The sequence below is a fragment of the Syzygium oleosum genome, unplaced genomic scaffold (genome assembly GCF_021117445.2).
Source record: "Syzygium oleosum isolate NSW1041296 unplaced genomic scaffold, Sole_v2.1 Sole_v2.06, whole genome shotgun sequence".
Classification (NCBI taxonomy): Eukaryota; Viridiplantae; Streptophyta; class Magnoliopsida; order Myrtales; family Myrtaceae; genus Syzygium; species Syzygium oleosum.
The window spans coordinates 2,937,760-2,960,150 of NW_026607490.1; the positions used below are offsets into that span (position 1 = coordinate 2,937,760).

Genomic DNA, 22,391 nt, shown 5'->3' on the forward strand with positions numbered 1-22,391 from the left:
ATTCTATCAGGGATTCCATTTGTTAAAACACAAAATCAATTCCGAGAAGACGTGGCTTTTAGCCTTTTCATTTTGTCGTTTTGATTGTAAAAATGAGTAATTATTACATGCGTAATCACGGTTCATGTATGTCCAATTCACATTAAACACCATATCGGGAGGGTGCCCACCTGATTTCACAATTCATGGGAGTACAGCTCACATAAATCGGGATCTTGTAAGAAATATCCATGACAAAAATGAGCAAGTCAAAGGAAAGTTTAGTGAAAGAAAGATCTACAATATGCCACTTCTTGAACAAGGGAGAACACTGTTTCAAAAAAAAAAAAAAGAACAAGGGAGAACAAGGTAGCTTCCAAAGGAGTAGAAGATAGCCACATTACTATTTATACACTGGACAGCCACAATCCAACATAAACACAAGTAAACATTTCAAACCAGACTCTTCAACTTATTTCTCGACTTCCATAAGACCCAAAATGTGACATCATAAAGACGACACATTCTTTATTTTTTATGTCTATTTTTGTGGCTCTATAGTTGTAGTTTATGGACAACCATTAGGGGCAAAACCTAGTCGTCCTCCGGCAACATCATAGATCACCTCGAACGTCTTTTGCTGCATGTTTACGTAGATAACGATGTCAGTGTCGTCGCTGTTTGCCGCGAACGTGAGGCAAACCTGCGACTCGCTCATGGTGTACAATATGCCGCTATGATCCAAGTCCATGAACGCGCCTCCGCTAAAGGTGAACCTTATCTTTGGGACGACGACCGACTTTGTGTTGCGGAGATCATAGCAAGTGTCCAGGATTTCGAAGCTCTTTGCCCTCTTGTAGCTCGCCATCTCCTTCCGGAAAGCGGTCCTCATGGCATTGTATGCCGTCGGGGGCAATCGCGTGATGACGGTCCCGGAGTCAATGATAGCATCCGCCTTCGAGAAGACTGTCGACGGCATTTGCAATTTAGTCCTGGCTACCGCTATTTCCACTATGTTGATGCCACAGAATAATGAGCTTCCTGGAATTGTTGCCATCGGTGTGAAGGTTAATGACTTAGGCGATTCACTAGTCTTGCCAAATGTTAAGTACCCGTTGAGCTGGACGATGAGGGCAAGCAATACGAGAAATATCGGCCATGCTTGTGGTTTGTCCCACGATCGACAAGCCGTCCCGGGCGAGGCCAAGCAGGCCGGCCACTTTACCAAAGAGGCCAAAATTGATTTCGCTGCACCCGAATAGGAAGTTCCTTACCACATCCGTGGACGTCAACGTGAACGTATCTGTTGCGAGGTTCCCAGACGAAATCAAACCGTCGCCGTAACTTATTTGGTAATTACAAGTCGAGCCGGAGCAACCTGCTCTCATTGAATACAATCATCATCTTTTGAGGCGCAATCCTTGTTTAGAAAAAAGAGAGAACTATGTGTACTTGAAAGATATGTACCTGATCCGAAAGCACTGCACACGGGTGTGAAGACTCAAGAACAATAAAAAACTGAAGCGTGAAAAAATCTAAAGAAGAGGAGAGATGAGGCCAAGGCTCTCTGTTCATTCAGAATTTTTAAGTCTTTAAAAATAGGCAATACATGACAGAAACACCACCAAAAAATAGGACCATAACCACCCATGATCTGCGTAAACCAATTACTCCACTAACTCCTAAAGACTAGGACAACTAACTCCTAAAGACTAGGACAACTAAGAAACAAATCATCAGCTAAACGTGCAGATAAATAACTATTATTTCAACAATCCCTCCCTTAAACTGATGTTTGCTAACATTCAGTTTAAAGCCTTGACTGTTTTCAGCGTGCGGACACCTAGTAACCTTCTGAGCTTCACAAACGACTCCATCTTGAGGGCCTTGGTGAATATATCAGCAACCTGATCTTCACTCCTGCAGTAGATTAGATCAATTGTTCCATCATTGCTAAGATCTCTCAAGAAATAAAACTTCACATCAATGTGCTTGCTTCTTCCATGTAGCACAGGATTCTTGGAGAGTTTGATTGCTGAGCTGTTGTCACAAAAAATTTTAGTAGCTCCTGGCTGCTTGAATTGCAACTCTTCAAGAATTCTCCTTAACCAAATAGCTTGACAAGCACAAGCTGTAGCAGCAACAAATTCGGCTTCTGTACTTGACAAGGTGACAATTGGTTGCTTCTTGGATGACCACGAAATAGCACCTGTCCCGAACATAAAAGCATAACCCGAAGTGCTCCTCCTATCATTTTGATCTCCTGCATAATCACTGTCAGTAAACCCCAACAAATTGGACTTTTCACCCTTCTTGTAAAATAGCCCAAAGTCTCTAGTTCCTTGCAAGTAACGAAGGATTCTCTTGGCAGCCAACAAATGCATTTCTGTAGGATTCTCCATATATCTACTGATTAAACTCACAGAATACATTATGTCTGGTCTTGTTGCAGTTAGATACATCAAACTGCCCACAATTTGTTTGTAAAGTGTGCTGTCAACCTTCTTCCCTTCATGATCTTTGTGTAGCTTTAAGCCAAACTCAACCGGAGTGTTTACCGGATTACAATCCTTCATCTGAAACCTATCCAAAATTTCTCCCACATATTTCTTTTGAGAAATGACGATCCCATCACTCGATTGTACCACTTCTATGCCAAGAAAGTAATGCATCATACCAAGATCAGACATTTCAAACTCATCCATCATAGACTTCTTGAATTCTTTAAACATGACATCACAATTTCCAGTAAATATAAGATCATCAACATACAAGCACACAATGAGCATTTTCCCTTTATCTCCAATCTTAACAAAAAGTGTATGCTCATAGGGACATTTCGAAAAACCACCTTTAAGAAAATAAGTCTCAATGCGACTATACCAAGCCCTTGGGGCTTGTTTTAGCCCATAAAGAGCTTTCTTCAGTTTGTAAACTTTATGCTCATTTCCAATCTTGACATAACCAGGGGGTTGTTCGACAAATACCTGTTCCTCCAAGTACCCATGCAAGAATGCCGATTTGACATCTAGCTGGAAAATAGGCCAAGAATTCTGCGCCGCCAATGCAACCACCAATCTGATTGTGTCATGTCTTGCAACTGGAGAAAAAACTTCAGTATAGTCAATCCCGTATTGCTACTTGTATCCCTTGGCTACCAAGTGTGCCTTGTACTTGTCAACTTCACCATTTTCTTTCAACTTTGTTTTAAAGACCCACTTTACACTGTCGCGACCGAACTCCCGAGCCCTTTTTGATTGAACATGCAAAAAAAGGGGGGGCTCGCCTGGTACGTGCTAAGTCTAGGTTCGGGACTTAACTCGGGCTCTCCTAAGCCCATACCATATCGCGACTTAGGGTTTAAGTTTTTAACATGCAAGTGGTTTATATCGAGGAGTCGCCACTAATCGATTTGGGGTGGGTCGATTAGAAACCCAAATAGGGTGACGGGAGAATCACCCTATTCCTACGAACCAGAGATTAAATGAGTTCGGGGACTTGGTTACACTAGTTGGATAACTAATGCCCTTTCGGTACCATTTTACCCTGTTCATTTATGAAAACATTTGTCAGGCAATTTGAATTGATTTTAGGACCTTTCTCCTAACATGTGAGGTGATCAAGCGAGTGCATAATCAGAAACGATCAGCAGTCAGGAACACAACAATTCATGCAGCCTAAGGTTCTAACCTTAACTAAGTCAGATGACATTCAAAACACAACTCATGCAATTGTATTAAAAACATGCATAACAATACAACGGTAATAAAAACTAACATGCAAAATACTACCGCGCAACCTCAGGCTTGTCTAATTTAAACAAGACAAAAACTTACAAAATAATATCACATTAGATTAAAACAACAACAATATATCACATAAATTTTTTTTTTTTAAAAATAAATAAATAAATAAAACAAAATACGAAATTTTTTTTAATAAAAAAAATAAAAAAAGGAAGGAAAAAGAAAAAAGAAAAAAATAATAATTAATTTTTTTTAATTTTTTTTTAAAAAAATAAAAATAAAAATAAATAAATAAAAAAAAGCGGAACCGGACCGGGTCGGAACCGACCCGGGTCAACGGACCCTACCCGGGGCGTTGACCCGGGTCGGATCGGCTGAACCAGGTCGGCTGGACTGACCCGGGTCAACGGATCCGACCCGGTCGTTGACCCGGGTCGGATCGGCTGAACCGGGTCGGTCCGACCGACCCGATTCAATGGATCCGACTGGGGCGTTGATCGGCTCTGTCAATCGAACCGGCCGACCGAACCGACGGTCGTGGGCGCCGAGAAAGCAAAAATCGGCCGCCGCCGCCTACCCAAGCCTAACACCGCCCCAAATCGGCTTCGGGAACTTCACCGAGCCTCACCTAGGCCGCCCGGGGTCACCGTCCGACCGCCGCTCGGCCGGCGAGGTAATTAAAAACGGCCTCTTTGAGGCATTTTATCAAATAGACGGTGAGCAGCGCAAAAAGGGAATCCCGACTGCTTTTGAGGCCTCGCCGTCCCGGGACACCCTTTCTTACCTTTGACGACGATGCACGGACGGCGGGGGACGGCGGTATGGGCCGGGACTCACGAAACGGCCGGCGCGGGTCCCGGCCAAACCGGAGCAAAAAGCGAGGGAAAACAGAGCGGTTCGGGCCGGGGAGAGCTCACCGTCGACAAGCCGCGTCCGGGAGGCTTCCGGCTGGTCGGCGGCGTTGGCGAGGCGACGGGCTTCCTTCTCACGGCCTGAGGACTCTCAGTTCACTCTCTATCTCTCTATTTTCGCTCAATCTCTCCCTCTCCTCTGTTTTTTTTTCTTGAAAATGGCCGACCAGGGCTGCTTCCGGGGGTTGCCGGTCGGCTTGCTGGTGACGACGAGATCGGCTGGGACCTGCAAGACCCTCCGAGGCTTCTCGGTTTCTCTCTGATTCTCTCCGGCCTCTCTCGGACTCTCTCTCCGTTTCTCTCGAAATTCGGCCGACCTCTCTCTCTCTCTCTTTCTGTCTTTCATAGCCGACTGACGACGAGCGGGCCGGCCGCGTCGGCGTGACGATACTCGCACCGGCCTATGCCACGCCACGACTTTCGTGGCCATTTGCAGCCGATACGAAGTGGGCGGAGCAGTGCGAGACGGGCGAGAGAGGAATAGCGAGCGAGAGGGAGGAAGAGATAAGGAAGGCGGGACAGCGGGGAGGACGGGACCGGCAATTAATGCCGGTCCGTCGGCGTCGTTCACACAGCCTCCTCAGCCGGCCGACAACGACGGCGAGAAGCGGCGCCGCCGTGCGTCACGCTTCCGTCGCGAACAGGGGAGAACAGGGGCGAGGAGAATGACCGGCGCAGGGGGAAGAGAAGGAAAGGAAGCTGGGCTGGGCTGGGCCCAGCCACGGGGGGGAGAGAAAAGAAAAGGAAGTGGGCTGGGCCCGCGTGGGGGAGAAAGAGAAAAAGGAAGAAAAAGGCCGGGTCGGCTCAGCCCCGACCCGGCCCGAATCGATTTCGATTTTTTTTTTTTTAAATTTTTGTTTAAAATTTAAGAAAATATGCTCTAATAGGCCCTATTAATGCACATATACCTAATGTCTATATGCAATGCATTTAAATAGAAATATTTTTTTGTTTTAGGAATTAAAGAAAATTAATTCCTAAATTTTGTGTAATTAATTTTTGGGGATATTAAAAATAGGTGTCAACAGCTGCCCCTCTTTGAAGGTGAGCTCGCAGAGATTGAGCTCGCAGAGGTTACGTTCAAAGATAAAATGACACCTAAATTTGGCCCATGCATGCTCAATGAATGTTATTTTTGGCGAGACCGAGTCCCCTTTTTATGATGCGATATAAGATGATGCATGCTAAAGCAAATAAAAACATACCCGGGCTACTTACCTTGCCGAAGGGTAGAGTAATTCCGGATGGTTGATATTGTGTGTCGAGGACCCGAACCTATCTTCGGTCGCCTTGACGGAAAAAGGTTTGTCTAGGACCCTAACCTTTCTTCGGTCGCCTTGACAGGATTGTTTTTGTCTAGGACCCGAACCTTTCTTCGGTCGCCTTGACTGGGGAAATCGTCTGTCTAGGACCCGAACCTTTCTTCGGTCGCCTTGACTGACTGGATTTTGTTTGTCAAAGTACCTGGTGGTCGTCGCCCGAGGGTTTGACGGTTTGCCTGGTGGGTCCTCGCCAGCAGGTCTTGAAAAGGCTCAAACGATGAGCACCTGGGGGTCCTTGCCCGAGGATTTGATTGTTTGCCTGGTGGGTCCTCGCCAGCAGGTCTTGAAAAGCTCAAACGATGAGCACCTGGGGGTCCTCGCCCGAGGATTTGATTGTTTGCCTGGTGGGTCCTCGCCAGCAGGTCTTGAAAAGGCTCAAACGATGAGCACCTGGGGATCCTCGCCCGAGGATTTGATTGTTTGCCTAGTGGGTCCTCGTCAGCAGGTCTTGAAAAGGCTCAAACAATGAGCACCTGGGAGTCCTCGCCCGAGGATTTGATGTGAACATGGGGGTCAGTCCCATGCTCAGGAGGGTGAACAACAGGGTCAATCCAATGTTCAGAGGGTGAACAACGGGGTCAATCCGATGTTCAGAGGGGGGTACCATAACAATCATAGGTACCTGGATTTTTGGAACCGGCATGGGTAAAATGTACTTACCTGGGCACGTTCCTGCCTCTTAAGAGCGTGTCTCCTGTCAGACAAGTTTTTTCTTTGCGAAGACATACGTATTCATCGGAGAAATAGACAACTGAAGCTATTCTTGAATATCGTATGAAATATCTTGACCAGCTAGTCAAGATGCTTTTCTTTTTCAAAGAAACACCCCGTTTACCTTCTGGGTAGTTTGAAAAGAAATCTGATAAAATACCTGGGATTTCTTACCCGGAGGTTTGATGTATCATCTGCTGAATACCCGACCTTTTTCAGGGCATCTCTTCTGTGATGATAATGAGGGCTTCTCCAGCGCCCGAATTTTCGTGTTCTATCACTGGGGATTAGAACTCTGAGTTGCAAAAGCATGCTGTGTCAATTCCACTTGGGGAACAGAAGAAATTTTTTGTGACATCTTTGGAGACGCTCCAAAGGTCATATGTTCTTTGAGTCTTTGAGGATATTTTACCTGTCAAAGAGGGTTAGCGCAAACATGCATGCATTCATCAAGGATAGACAAGCTAGGCTATCCCAGAATGTGTATTTGAAAGTTCATGCATGATGATTTTGCCATGTTTGCATCACCAAACATCCACCGAGGGTCAATCAAGACAATTTTCGCTTGGGAGATCGACTTCTCGAGATGCTGAACGAGGGATTCTCAGTCAGAAAGGACTTTCCACTCGCTCTCATTGAAAAGGGTTGTTTGTCCCGTCCATTAATGCAGGAATATCGAAAACACTCAATCTGACCGTTATCACATCCGCAAGGGTCTGAGTTTTCTCGCAAGCGGTACGACGCTTCCAATCTGAGAGGTCTTCTTCAGGGTCGTAATGTAGGCTTGGTCAATGGCTTAACGAAGGAAATTGTCCGAGTCAAGGCCATGAAAGAAAATATTCTGCAATCATCTCCGGGTTTACAAGTCGAGAACCCTGCAAAACGAGATAGAAATAATCTTGCTCGCACTTCCTCGAGCGTTGTTTATAAACATGTAAAATTTCACGTTAAATCAAGTGCCCTAATCAGAAGAGACTTCATGAGGGATGTAACGTGGGTTGAGTTCACAGGTTGAGAAACGAAAAGATCGTTAGGCTCAAAAATGTATGTAAGGGTGAGAGTTGGTGATCATCTTGGCATTGTCACCTGTCTTTTTCTTCATCATCAGGATCCTCTTGGACAACTCCCTGGGTAATCCCGTGTTTTAGCATCTTTGACAACATTTTCTTGAGGAGCTTCTGCGTCAAGCATTTTCCTGGATACCATTCTATCCCTGTTCCAATTGCTTTCTCAAGAATAGGCTTGTCTTCATCTATCATGTGACAGATCTTTGTCAAGACAGAGTTCCTAAAGTAGGAATTTGTATCGAAGAAGAACTCAAGTTTAACCCTTTGGGGTCGTCTTTTTCATCGTTTTTCTTCTTCTCCTTTTTTCTTTTTCTTTGTTTTTTTTTTATTCATGGGCATTGTCCTTGCTTTTACCAGGCACACTGCTTTTTCATGCCCCTAGTTTTCAGCATTTTATTGCTGCTCTTTTGGTATTGTCAGGACTAGCCTAAACAAATTTGAGCAGAACAATGTTATTAGGCTCTTGGAGTCTTCATCTTGATTCGGTGCTTTGGACCCTGATGCTTAAGCTGTGGTGACTTTTGCCTTGCCCCGGTGTAGGGGATGATCACCAACTGGGTTGGTACGAAATAAAATTATCGGCTCAATTGGGCTAGCAAGGGATATGAGTGTATGGGATAGAAGAAGAACCGCTCTTCGTCATCCTAGGGCACTTAAATTATTGTGAGAGTTCATCTGCAATAAAAACACTCAAAGATTAATGCAAGTGAGAGCAAGAAAATTTCTATTCATCTTTTTCACCTTGTGAGAGCTGTTGCAGGTGATGATCATAGAAAATTTTAGATATTACAAACTCATCATCCTTCTTGTCTTGCTCATCACTGTTATCAATAAGATGTTGACATTTTGGACAAGCTTTAGTTTGCTGCTTCTCTCTTGACAAAGCGCTCTTAGCCTCGACTGTTCAGCCGTCGATGGTGTGCTTGTCTTGGAGGACCCTGTCGAGGACCACCGGATCCGTGAAAACGACGAGGCCGAAGTCACAGAGGCGGTGATCGAAAGGGAGGGATGCTCTTCTTGCTCCCTCTGAATTTGAATTCTCCCTGTGATGCCGATTTACCTCAAGCTGCCCCAATGTGGGGTGGTTCTTGACAGGGGTAATTTAAAAAGAACCTCCAAGTATATGGGCTCAAATGGTCAAGCAAAGGATTAATGGTAGTATATGGGGCAGAGAAATGAACTGCCTCTCATCATTTTGGCTACCGTACCTTATGCTAGAAACCCCTTTACCTTGTAGAAGTGGAACCTTTTCGCTCATCTTACATGGGTTTGGTACTTGAGAATGTGTATAGACTAAGGATTGCCTCTCATCATCCTGAGACACCTCGTTCAATACATCGGAGCAGTTCGACACCATTCGTCGAATTGTCCAGATTTTCACAGGGAATTGGTGAATTAAACAGGTAAAATTACCATGCGAAATTCTTTCCAAAAGACATGCAATGCACTTGGGGGAAGGTTAAACATTTGTTTGCTTTAACATGTTTCCTCCTCCTTTGTTTCTTTGTACTCGTATGAGAGAATTTTTTAGAGAAAGAGATACTTACATATGCTGCAACAGTAGGGCAAACCTGCAAGGTAATGAAAAAGACCGTGTTAATGAACGGCTCTTTGAGGAACAGGAATTGGGAACGATACCACATTACCCTTCGTGATTCCCTTCATTTGAAATTAGATTGACAGCTCCTTGAGTTTCCTCGGATGTCGATAATTCTTTTCTGACAAAAACATGAGCTTATGTTAGAAATGAAATAATTGAGGGTAAATTGAGAACGATACAAATTACCCTTCTTCCATTTTGCCTTCAAAGCTAGCAGAGTCTTTTCTCCTCTTTACTTTGTTCAGCCTTCTCTGTCTCAGTCTGCTCCTCCATATTCTCGGTCTCGAAGCTCGAATGAAATCCTCTATAATTAGGGGTGCTCCCGAATAGAGGGTTCTATTGTCAGTGGATCTTTGTGTCAATGCGATTCCAGCATGTTGAGAGGTTTCTCGTGGATGCTCCGATTCCCGATTGCACAGGCATGTGCAATTGCTTGCGTGGAGAACTTCGCAGCAAAGCTAATCTCTGCTTTAAAGGTCTTTGACGAACATGGGCATGACTACCATCGATACTTCTATGGTTGTCAGGATCTGCCTTGACGCCATTTTGTCATATGCAAAGTCCTTTCCAGCTGCTTGTACCATGAGTGTTCTTTACTCAATTTTGTCCTATGTAAAAGGAAAAGATATGTTATTTCTATGCTAAAGTGGATGAACTTTAGGAACGAAATACACCCTTTTTGATGGACTGGGAGATCGCATGCCCCCTAGTCTACTCTTCTAATTAAGCACTTCTTCGTCATGTTTCATTCGAGAGGTCCCGACATTGGTGCTCTATCCGATTCGCTAGCACGTCAGAGTCTAGCATGTTCCCCAGTTCATTATCTGCAAAAGAAAAGGGATGGAATGTCATTTCCAAAATTTGTTAAGGAATAAGACATACCTTTTCTTTCAAAAGGGATAATCTTTTCTTGATCTGCCCCCGACTTTTGTACGAAATGATGTTTCGCTCATCATGGGGTCAAGGAATGGTCAGCATTCTCTTTGACTTTCTGGGGTTGATATCACCCACTGGTAGTAGTGAGATTTGCCCCATGTTTCATTTGAAGGTTGGATGATCTTCGCTTGGACTGCTCCTATCAGATGAGTTGGTCCGCGATCATTACCAGGGGCTAATGTGCTCTTCAGTTTGTGTCATTTCCAAATGTCCCTTTCGTAATAATAAATTAAAAAGGAGTATGCTCTGAGACACGAAGTGAGCGCGTTAGAAAAACAAACAGGGCTATGAGCACGCATGCTTTTCCACTATTCTTTTTTGTCCTTTTGAAAAATGATAAAACATTTGTTTTATTTTCAAAAGCTTAGAAACAAGGAAGCATGAGGAAGCCCGGGCCTCAGAACACTTTCCTTTACATGGCTGGATATCATCAACGGGCCGGTTTGGAATACTTCCTCGGGCCCTCAAAACAAAACATTTGTAATTCTTTTGAATAGTTCAGCGAATTACATTTGTTGGAATGGAAATTGCAATACTAAAATTCCAAGCATAATTACAAATTCAGAAAACTAGGAATCTTAGAAAACAACTGGGACTTTTAGAAAGCAAGAAAAGCTCCTACATAGGAGGATTTAAACTATTAAATATGCCTCTATTCTAAAGGAGGAAAATTGAGTCTACAGTTTACTCAATGACGATATCCGTGCCTCCTGCTTGATTGGGTGGTGCGTTGCGGAATGAAAACATCTTTGCATCCAGCAATTTCTGGACCTTATTTTTCAAAACAACGTAGTCATTGACGGAATGTCCCATTTCGCCCAAATGATAGTCACATGCCTCGGAGGGATCGTAGTTGGGGAAACGCTCAGGATTTTCACGCTTTGGCTCTTTAGCAAGCAACCTCTTTTCCAAGAGAATAGGCAAGATCTGAGACATAGGCAAAGGGAGTGGCGTGAACTGTTTTTTGTTATTTCGCCTTTGGGGCGGCTTGCGGCCTGAGGCCGGTTGCTGTCCACTGCTCATCTGAATCATTGGGGAAGGACGAACGGTTTGGGTGTATGCAACATCCGCATCTGTCAGGGGTTCTTTCTCCTTCTTCATGCCGAGTTTCTTGCTTGTGGAAGTGGGGTCTGTAAACCACCCCTCACGCAATCCCATTTCGATTCGTTCACCCACAGGAACAAGACGATTAAGGGATTCAGCAGTGGCACCAACCAACGGTGTCTGTATTCATATGGAAGAGACTTTATGAACAATTTCACTTGTTCATGATCGTGAGTCAATGGGTAACCCGGGCGGCCAAGTTTCTCCATCCGGTGGCATACTCTTTGAAGGACTCACTCTTCTTCTTCTCAGCGCATTCCAGATCGTCACGAGTAAAGGTGACGTCGAGGTTGAATTGATAATGCTTGAGGAATGCATCGGCGGCATCATCCCAAGACTTAAAAGTATCCACATCCTTTGACATATACCATGTCAGGGCTGGCCCCGTCAAACTTGCTTGAAAGGTCTGAATCATGAGGGGTTCGTTGTCAACGTACTGGGTCATCCGCACATGATACATGTGCAAATGATGTCTGGGGCATGAGGTACCGTCATACTTCTCGAATTCCGGCATTTTGAATTTTTCTGGTACTTTGACCCGTTTGTATATTGACAGGTCAAGTGGGACAGCATTCTACGGGCCTTGTAGCTGTTTTAGCATCTCCTCGACCTTTGCAAGGCGTTTGTCCGCTGTCACATCGCCCGGTGATGAGCTTCAAGTTCGAGCTTCCCGTGACATGAGGGAAGCGGATCGTCCTCAGCGGGGCATGTTGCTATCGGCGGCGGAGGTCTTGTCTTTTCCAGTAGACGGTGGTGGTAACACCACTTCAATTGCTGCAGGCGTGGGTGTGAGTTTGCCCTGAATGGATTCCACCTGCTTTGTGAGATTTTGGATCGCATTGAAGACCATCTTTATCTCGTCTTTCATGTTGTTGAGACGGACGTTTTCTTCGGCCATTTTTTGTAGCTACCTGCGAAAACGCGTATATGAATGAGTATAATACCCAATAAAGAATCATTCTATGACTTAGTCATATTATTATTGCATATTTTCTTTATTTGCAAAGAAAAAATAAGCAAAAAGGGTTTTTATTAATATTAACATTACAGGCGGCGTTCCCGGGGTTCGAACCCCGGTCGCCTCGGACCGTGACGCTACATCCCCGGATACCACTGGGCCGAAGTCCGTGATGGTGTCATTAAGGGGCAAAAAATTTTATTTAAAGCATAAAAAACGGCCTGAGTTATATTAACATTTGTACAACCCATAAACATTTTTACAGGAGATAACCAAAACCCCTAAACATAAATACAGGGAAATATAAAAGACGGGGTTTTTAACAAAAATGGCGCCATTCCCGGATGCTCATTCTATAAACGATGGGGAAGTTACAGTCCCTCGGAGCCGCTTATTTTCACGGATAAGTTCTGCAATAAGCGTATCCCTCGTCTCGTCGGTCCCACCATGCTAGCAACTCTTTCTTAGGAGCGGGGACGGATTGGATATCAGCTCCTCCCATCGTATGTAGAATGCAATCAACGGGTGGCCTAACATTAACAAATCAAATAAATAAGTAGGCTGAGTAATAAAATGAGAAGGGATAGAATATATACCTTTCCTTGAACCATGGCAATCACAACGACATACACATGAGGAGTGAGGTTCGATTTCTATCTAGACTGGCTCAGCAAAATGAAATTAAAAAGGTGCCTAACCGTCGCAGTCTCGCGTTGGTGTCAAGTCCTTTTAACCTCGGCCAAATCGAAAGGAATATCTTATAGTCACGCGAATAGTGGCTAAAGATACTTCTTTACGATTTTTAGAAATAAATTTCGGGGAAAAGAAAGGCAACCTCTACATCGCGGGCTCGCGTTCGACGTCGTATCTTTCTTAACTCCATCCTAATATGCCCTATCGCGGCCCAGGTCCGGCAGCGTGATTGTGTGTGCAACGGTGTAGTGCTAAATCATTAAAGCATGCACAACAAATTATAAACAATCAATTCGAACCTGCAAGACAAATAACACCTTAATGTCAGGATCATACCTGGAGTCCTTGCTGCCAAACAAAAATCATTTTGAACAGGATAAATTTTTGGCTTAAGTCCACTTTGAAAAAATGCAAGTCCCCAGCGGAGTCGCCAGTCTGTCGCGACCGAACTCCCGAGCCCTTTTTGATTGAACATGCAAAAAAAGGGGGGGCTCGCCTGGTACGTGCTAAGTCTAGGTTCGGGACTTAACTCGGGCTCTCCCAAGCCCATACCATATCGCGACTTAGGGTTTAAGTTTTTAACATGCAAGTGGTTTATATCGAGGAGTCGCCACTAATCGATTTGGGGTGGGTCGATTAGAAATCCAAATAGGGTGACGGGAGAATCACCCTATTCCTACGAACCAGAGATTAAATGAGTTCGGGGACTTGGTTACACTAGTTGGATAACTAATGCCCTTTCGGTACCATTTTACCCTGTTCATTTATGAAAACATTTGTCAGGCAATTTGAATTGATTTTAGGACCTTTCTCCTAACATGTGAGGTGATCAAGCGAGTGCATAATCAGAAACGATCAGCAGTCAGGAACACAACAATTCATGCAAACCTAAGGTTCTAACCTTAACTAAGTCGATGACATTCAAAAACACAACTCATGCAATTGTATTAAAAACATGCATAACAATACAACGGTAATAAAAACTAACATGCAAAATACTACCGCGCAACCTCAGGCTTGTCTAATTTAAACAAGACAAAAACTTACAAAATAATATCACATTAGATTAAAACAACAACAATATATCACATAAAAAAAAATTTTAAAAAAAATAAAATAAATAAAACAAAATACGAAATTTTTTTTAATAAAAAAAATAAAAAAAGGAAGGAAAAAGAAAAAAGAAAAAAATAATAATTAATTTTTTTTAATTTTTTTTAAAAAAATAAAAATAAAAATAAATAAATAAATAAAAAAGCGGAACCGGACCGGGTCGGAACCGACCCGGGTCAACGGACCCGACCCGGGTCGGATCGGCTGAACCGGGTCGGCTGGACTGACCCGGGTCAACGGATCCGACCCGGTCGTTGACCCGGGTCGGATCGGCTGAACCGGGTCGGCTGGACTGACCCGGGTCAACGGATCCGACCCGGTCGTTGACCCCGGGTCGGATTGGCTGAACCGGGTCGGTCGGACCGACCCGAGTCAACAGATCCGACCTGGGGCATTGACCGGGTCGGGTCAACTGAACCGGGTCAGACCGAACCGACGATCGCGGGCGCCGGAGAAAGCAGAAATCGGCCGCTCGCCGGCCTACCAAGCCAACACCGCCCCAAATCGGCTTCGGGAACTTCACCGAGCCTCACCTGGCCGCCCTGGGGTCACCGTCTGACGCTTACGCCCGGCGAGGTAATTAAAAACGGCCTATTTGAGGCATTTTATCAAATAGACGGTGAGCAGCCGCAAAAAGGGGAATCCCGACTGTTTCGAGGCCTCGCCGTCCTCGGGACACCCTTTCTTACCTTTGACGACGATGCACGGACGGCGGGGGACGGCGGTATGGGCCGGGACTCGCGCAAAACGGCTGGCACGGGTCCCGGCCAAACCGGGAGCAAAAGCAGGGGAAAATAGAGCGGTTCGGGCCGGGGGGAGAGCTCACCGTCGACAGCGTGTCTGGGAGGCTTCCGGCTGGTCGGCGGCGTTGGCGAGGCGACGGGCTTCCTTCTCACGGCCTGAGGACTCTCAGTTCACTCTCTATCTCTCTATTTTCGCTCAATCTCTCCCTCTCCTCTGTTTGTTTTTTCTTGAAAATGGCCGACCGCGGCTGCTTCCGGGGGTTGCCGGTCGGCTTGCTGGTGACGACGAGACCGGCTGGGACCTGCAAGACCCCTCCGAGGCTTCTCGGTTTCTCTCTGATTCTCTCCGGCCTCTCTCGGACTCTCTCTCCGTTTCTCTCGAAATTCGGCCGACCCTCTCTCTCTCTCTCTCTCTTTCTGTCTTTCATAGCCGACGACGACGAGTCTGGGCCCGGCCGCGTCGGCGTGACGATGGCCTGCACCGGCCTACGCCACGCCACGACTTTCGTGGCCATTTGCAGGCCGGTGCAGAGCAGGGGCGGAGCAGGTCTGAGACGGGGCAGAGAGGAATAGCGAGCTGAGAGGGAGGAAGAGATAAGGAAGGCCGGGACAACGGGGAGGACGGGACTGGCAATTAATGCCAGTCCCGTCGGCGTGCTCACCCGGCCCTCCTCTGGCCAGACAGCGACGGCGAGAAGCGGCGCCGCCGTGCGTCACGCTTCCGTCGCGAACAGGGGGGAACAGGGGCGAGGAGAATGACCGGCGCAGGGGGAAGAGAAGGAAAGGAAGCTGGGCTGGGCTGGGCCTAGCCACGGGGGGGAGAGAAAAGAAAAGGAAGTGGGCTGGGCCCGCGTGGGGGAGAAAGAGAAAAAGGAAGAAAAAGGCCAGGTCGGCTCAGCCCCGACCCGGCCCGAATCGATTTCGATTTTTTTTTTTTAAATTTTTGTTTAAAATTTAAGAAAATATGCTCTAATAGGCCCTATTAATGCACATATGCCTAATGTCTATATGCAATGCATTTAAATAGAAATATTTTTTTGTTTTAGGAATTAAAGAAAATTAATTCCTAAATTTTGTGTAATTAATTTTTGAGGATATTAAAAATAGGTGTCAACATACACCAATGGTTTTGTGTCCATTCGGAAGATCGTATAGCTCCCAAGTATCATTTCTTTCAATGGCATCAATTTCATCATCCATCGCTTTTTGCCATTTTTCTTCTTTGACAGCACTCTTAAAAGTTGTAGGGTCACAGTCTGAAAAGAAAGCAAAGTGAGTAATTGGATCTTCAATTCCAGTTACCTCATAATCTTCCATCCGAGCAGGCCTTCTTCTAACACGGCGAAGAGATTGAGCTTCTTCTTCATTGACTTCAGCAACTGTTGGTGAAGTTTCAGCGGCTGTAGAAGTTGTGTTTGATGAATTTTCGGGCATACAAGGTGCTGAAATTTGCTCCTATTCAACATCATTGTCATAAAGGACTTGGGTAGGCTGCTGCCTATTCCATTCCCAAATGTTCTCTTCATCAAAAACAACATCCCTGCTGATCACAATCGTCTTTGTCAGTGGATTGAATAATTTATATGCTTTGGATGCCTCACTTACACCAAGAAAGACACATTTTTCAGCCTTGTCATCAAGTTTCTTCCTTTTCTCATCCGGGACATGGGCATACGCGATGCATCCAAAGATTCTGAAGTGATCCACGGTTGGTCTTCTCCCACTCCAAGCCTCTTCTGGTGTCATATTTTGAACAGCAAAAGTTGGACTTCTGTTCAAAACATGAATGCTCCAGTTTACTACTTCCGGCCAAAAAGTCTTTGGAACTCTTCCTCTTGCTAACAAGCTTCTCACCATGTTGAGAATGGTTCTATTTTTTCTCTCAGATACACCGTTTTGTTGTGGTGTATATGCAGCTGTAAGCTCTCTTCGAATGCCATGCTCGCACAAAAACTTCAAATTCTTTTGAGCAAGTATTCACCACCACGATCCGTTCGAAGGGTTTTAATGGTTTTGCCTCGCTTCATTTTCAACATGAGCTTTGAAGCTTTTAAATGTAGAGAAAGCTTCGATTTTTCCCGTAAAAAATAAACCCAAGTTTTTTCTGGAAAATCATCAATGAAGGTAATTAAGTATCTTTTACCTCCATTAGAAGATGGGTTTATTGGACCACAAATGTCCGAGTGCACCAGCTGCAAAACTTCCTTTGCTCTCCATGACTTCCCTTTGGGAAATTCATAACGATGCTGTTTGCTAACAACACATTCTTCACAAACTTGGGAAGGAGTAGTAATTTGAGGAAGACCTGTCACCATGTTTTTCTGTTGGAGGGTCTTCAATCCACCAAAACTCAAGTGGCCATAGCGAAAATGCCACAACCATGAGAGATCTTTCATTTCAGCCATCAAACAAGATTGAGTACTTTCAATCTTTAATGGAAACAATCTGTTTGAACTCATATGAACAACTGCAATAGCACCTCTAACAGAATCATAAATTTCACAAACACCCTTCTTAATAGTGATAACATAACCCTTTTCTTGTAACTGACCAGCACTCAATAAGTTACTTTTCAGGTCAGGAACATACAACACATTGGAGATTGTTTCCACAAAACCATTCTTGGTTTTTATCTTAATATCACCTTTTCCCATCACTTTCACAGTAGAATGATCACCAAAACTCACAGTAGAATGATAATCTTCATTTAGGTAAGAAAAAGAAGACTTACTTCCACTCATGTGATTACTGCAGCCTGTATTCACATACCAAATATCTGACTCGGGTTTCTTTTCATCTTGAACAGCCATCAACAATGTTTCTGCCTCCTTTTCGACAAAATTTGAATTCTCTTGCTTTTCTTTATCATTAGGCAGCCTAGTATAACATTCAGATGCATAATGACCAAATTTATGACATCTAAAGCACTCTACCTTGGATTTGTCAAGATTCCGTCCTTTGCCTTTGCCTTGAGATTGGTCATTATTGGCTTTGAAATTCCTGCTGAAATCTCTATTTCCTCGATCTCCCCTTCCTCTACCTCTACCTCTACCCCTTCCTCTGAAATTGTTGGAATGAGTATTGGTAGAAGCCTTCAACGCTTGCTCCTCTACTGCTGAACTTCTGTTCATCTTCTGTTCATGGACCAATAAGGAGCTTTGTAATTCATCAAGAGAGAGTGCATCTATGTCTTTCGACTCTTCAATTGAGCAAACAACATAATTAAACTTTGGTGTCAGGGAACGCAAAATCTTTTCCACAATGATGACGTCGTCCATCTTCTCGCCATAGAATCGCATCTTGTTGCTGATCTCCATTGTTCTGGCGCAATAGTTGGTGACAGATTCTCCATCCTTCATCGCTAGTGTCTCAAAATCCCTTCTTAAGGCTTGAAGCTGTGCACGCTTCACCCTAACAGAGCCTTGATATTTCTTCTTCATAGAATCCCAAATATCCTTGGAAGTTTCTTTGCAAAGAATAGTTTCCAAGATGGGACGATCAATAGCCTAAAAGAGATAATTTTTTGCCTTCAAGTCCTTCAGCTTTCTAGCTTCCAGTTCTGCTTTCTGGGAATCTGTCAAAGCCGTGCCTGCTGGTGGCTCTTGAATTCCAGATTCGACGACTGGCCAATACTCCTTTGACCGTAAAAAATTCTCCATTAGCATGCTCCAATGGTCATAGTGACCATCAAAGCGTGGGATGGCTGCTTGCACAAAATTGGAATCTGTGGCCATTGGATAAATGAAAAATAGATGAAAGAAAATTGTTGCTGCCTCACGTGTGTTCACTCTTAGGGTCTCAAGGCTCTGATACCAATGAAGACTCAAGAACAATAAAAAACTGAAGCGTGAAAAAATCTAAAGAAGAGGAGAGATGAGGCAAAGGCTCTCTGTTCATTCAGAATTTTTAAGTCTTTAAAAATAGGCAATACATGACAGAAACACCACCAAAAAATATGACCATAACCACCCATGATCTGCGTAAACCAATTACTCCACTAACTCCTAAAGACTAGGACAACTAAGAAACAAATCATCAGCTAAACGTGCAGAAAATAACTATTATTTCAGCAGGGTGAGGTACCCGGCATATTAGCGTAGGACGAGGAGTGAGACGGTTCGAAGATCGGATCGGATTGAGGGTAGCAGATTGAGCATGGCTCGCACTGAGTCCAAGTGAGGTCACTGTCGGTGTCGAAGATGAGCGTGAGGTTCGACTCTGTTGGGCAAACGCTAACATTGACAACGTACTCGACTGAGTCGAATGGGCTGCTGAGTGTGGCCAGGAGAGTGGCCTTTGAGCCTCCTAAGCTCGTTGAGATCTTTGATCTAATCGAATCGACCCTCGATTGGTCTCCGACCAGGATTTTTGCGTGGTTGAGCGCGTTTGGCTTGGCTCGAGCATGCGGAGAGCACGGACCGTGCTTGTGCACTACTTGTAGGGACGAATTCCGGATACCACCTGCATCAAGATATTACTATGAGAGCTTGCAAGAGCTAATCTAATGCAGAATTAAATTAATGTGATTCCGACATAGATTGACAACACCCTATCGAAGGTGATGCGGTAATTGAGATATTGACTAATCATGGAGACAGGACATCATATATTATCACAAATTAATGAGATTCAGCCACATTACATGTATTACAATACATTTACATATATATTAAATATAATTAGTCAATGCACAAAAATGAGAAATCACTTTAGGAATTGCATATGACAACGAAGAATCGAAAGAAATAATCACGACGATAAGAATCAAAAGGGCAATCACAACGACGAAGAATTAAAATGACAATATTACAACAGAGAATCAAAAGGAAAATCATCACACAAATATGAAAGAGAGAGAGAGAGAGAGAGAGAGAGAGAGAGAGAGAGAGAGAGAGGGTTTTGTTAGTACTAGTAGATGAAGGTGTGCAAGAAGCAGAAGGCAATAGCGAGCTGACTTCGAAGATGTGGTGGCTCTCAGACTTGTATCGCACTCTTTGTGCATAACCCTCATCCAAAGAGAACGCAAGACTGAGAAGAGAAACAGAGAGTAAAGTCCTCATGAAGTTTTGCAAATACGAAGCAGCCATCCTCGACATGCACGTATTGTGATAGCGTTACTCTCTTAAGATTTACTCTTTCGCATATACAGCTTATATATATGCAATTGTCTCCGCTGCACAATGTGAACCACATTGCCAACTCTTACAATACATGTTGATAATTCATAGTTTGACAGAGCAAAACAATGTTCTTTAGTGTCGCACTTCCCGCGCGTGGGAAGAGAAGAGCGCACATATACTTGCATTGTAATCGGCATTCGACTTATCTAAATTAAGCCATGTATGTAATTGGATATTCGTGATGGGGTTTTACTTTGTTGACAAAGAAAGAATGAGATTGTTGCATTTGGTCTCTGTCGTAAGCTGTCGAAGAGGTAAATCGAACACGCGACCGCCGATACGAGGTTTCGAGCCTTGTATAGTTGCCAGTAATTCACCAAAAAAAAAAAAAAACAGAGAGGATCCGTAAGTAGGTTTTGGGACTGATTTTCCAAAGATGAATAATTCCTCTAATATCGTTTCATTGGAGATGTGATCAGTATTATGATATGAAAAAGCTTTCATGGTCATATGTGAGCTTGAAACTCTCAAGCCAAGTCACACCTCCATCCCCTTCAAGGGTATCTTCCAGAGATAGCTCTACTATACATTGATCAAATTGTCACTGTGCTTCAAACATGGATTAAAATATCTCTTTCATCCCTTTCACGACACCACTCTTGTCACCACGCCATGCGCTTCGATGGTGCATTCATGAAACTAGTTAGTTATCCTCGCTTGTCACCATGGCTGTATTGCTTGAAATAATCAGTCAATTGAAAATGTTTTCATTGTCGACGATAATTTTTATCTAAACATTTTTCGCGGACAATGAAAATATTTTTCGCTCATTTATTTTTGTAAGTTTATATAAGCAATTGTTTTTAGAAAATGCTTTCCACATCATCAATTTTTCGCAAAACAAACGGGCGGAAGTCTAAGCAACTCAAAGCTTTAAGATGGAAATGAAATACTAGAAGGTTGTGCGTCTAACTCAAGCCTTTGCTCCACTGAAAAAGCATATACTGGGCTTGATAGTAGGAAAGAGCAATGACGTAGGCCGGCCCACGTTGTCTAGCTCCTTTGATACTCTCCCTTTCTTGAACAACTTTTCTTCTTCGAGTACCCTTTAATTTTGATCAAATTGCCAATAAAGCCCAATCATTTTTTTTATTAACTTTAGCCGGACATCAAACTTTTTCCATAGTTTTACTGTCCACGAAAATTTTCGAACATAAATTATCATCCCAAATGAAAATATTTTCCTTTGACCGATCAATTCAAGTGATAATTTTCAAGGAAATGTTTTCCAAATTCTTCATTTTTCGCAAAATAATCAGAGTCTAAGATCTATTCAAATCCCACAGACGAGCAATGTGGATACTTTTGCGCCTCCTCTTACGCTTACGTACAACTCGGATCGAGAACAACAAGTATGGATCGCTAGCGAACGAGGATCCTCACACGCAACATGAATCCGAGGCAGGCCTATTTATGATACTATATCGGAAAGTCCAACTCAAAAGCTTAAAACCGACGGGAGAAGAGATACTTAAATGGATATAAGGTCCATTGAAACTCCCCTGACAAGAGATTTGCGTGCTTTTGAATTTTACACTCCTAGCTAACAATATATATGTAGGCATTGATAAGACTAATTCAACATAGGCAACTCGCTGCTTTAAACCTTAATTACTTGACTAATTACATGTCAATTCATCACTAGGGTTGAATAAACTCATCAAGTGTTGGCTAATGCAGAGAAGTTCTCACCTCTTGAATCGGACACATGGAACTTCCATGCATGTCGCATGCACTTGCGGATTGACGCTCGACGAGAGGATTTTTTTGGCACGTAGTTAAAAACAATATTCATAATCATCAGCCCGCCAACCTGAGACTTACTTCGCTTCAGACGCGCAATCAGACAAAATAATGTTCCTACGTTTGACCATTGACTATCTTCCTTAATGACCAACTGATAAATCACACCGATCTTATGTTGTCTTTTTTTTGCTTTATTCCTTTCAAAGCAAATTTTTTTTTGTTTTTTTCAACTATCATAGATTTTTACATACAAAAGGGACAAAAAAGAATAATTAAAAAAAAATACAGTGGCATGCAGTAACTTGTAGTTTTCAGAAATGAAATTTGATGAGAAGTCAAAAATCTGGAAATATGGATTTAGCGCCGGTAACTAGTTGTTGCTGCTTTGATTTGGTGATAATTGGAAAGTCACCATAATTAAAGTTATAGAGCCCCTTTTTTTTGTTATCAATAATTGCGAAAACGATGCTATTTATGGTGTACTGGCTGATATAGTTGCATAATTTACGACTATGTGACTTATAAAAGCATCCCTTATGTGCGTTTGAGTTGCGAACTAAGAGAGAGTTATGTGCTCTATAG

General features: G+C 43.7%; 1 protein-coding gene across 1 annotated transcript; it reads right to left on the minus strand.

Annotated features, from left to right (window-relative positions):
• Positions 1-547: 547 nt before the first annotated feature.
• On the minus strand, positions 548-1,036 carry LOC115665795 (aspartyl protease family protein At5g10770-like). Its single transcript, XM_056312418.1, has one exon. The coding sequence runs from the start codon at positions 1,034-1,036 to the stop codon at positions 548-550; it is 489 nt and encodes a 162-aa protein (XP_056168393.1).
• Positions 1,037-22,391: the final 21,355 nt, after the last annotated feature.

Bases quoted from the DNA above. Each gene is read 5' to 3' on its own strand.
- LOC115665795 (XM_056312418.1), bottom strand. From the start codon at position 1,036: ATGGCAACAATTCCAGGAAGCTCATTATTCTGTGGCATCAACATAGTG.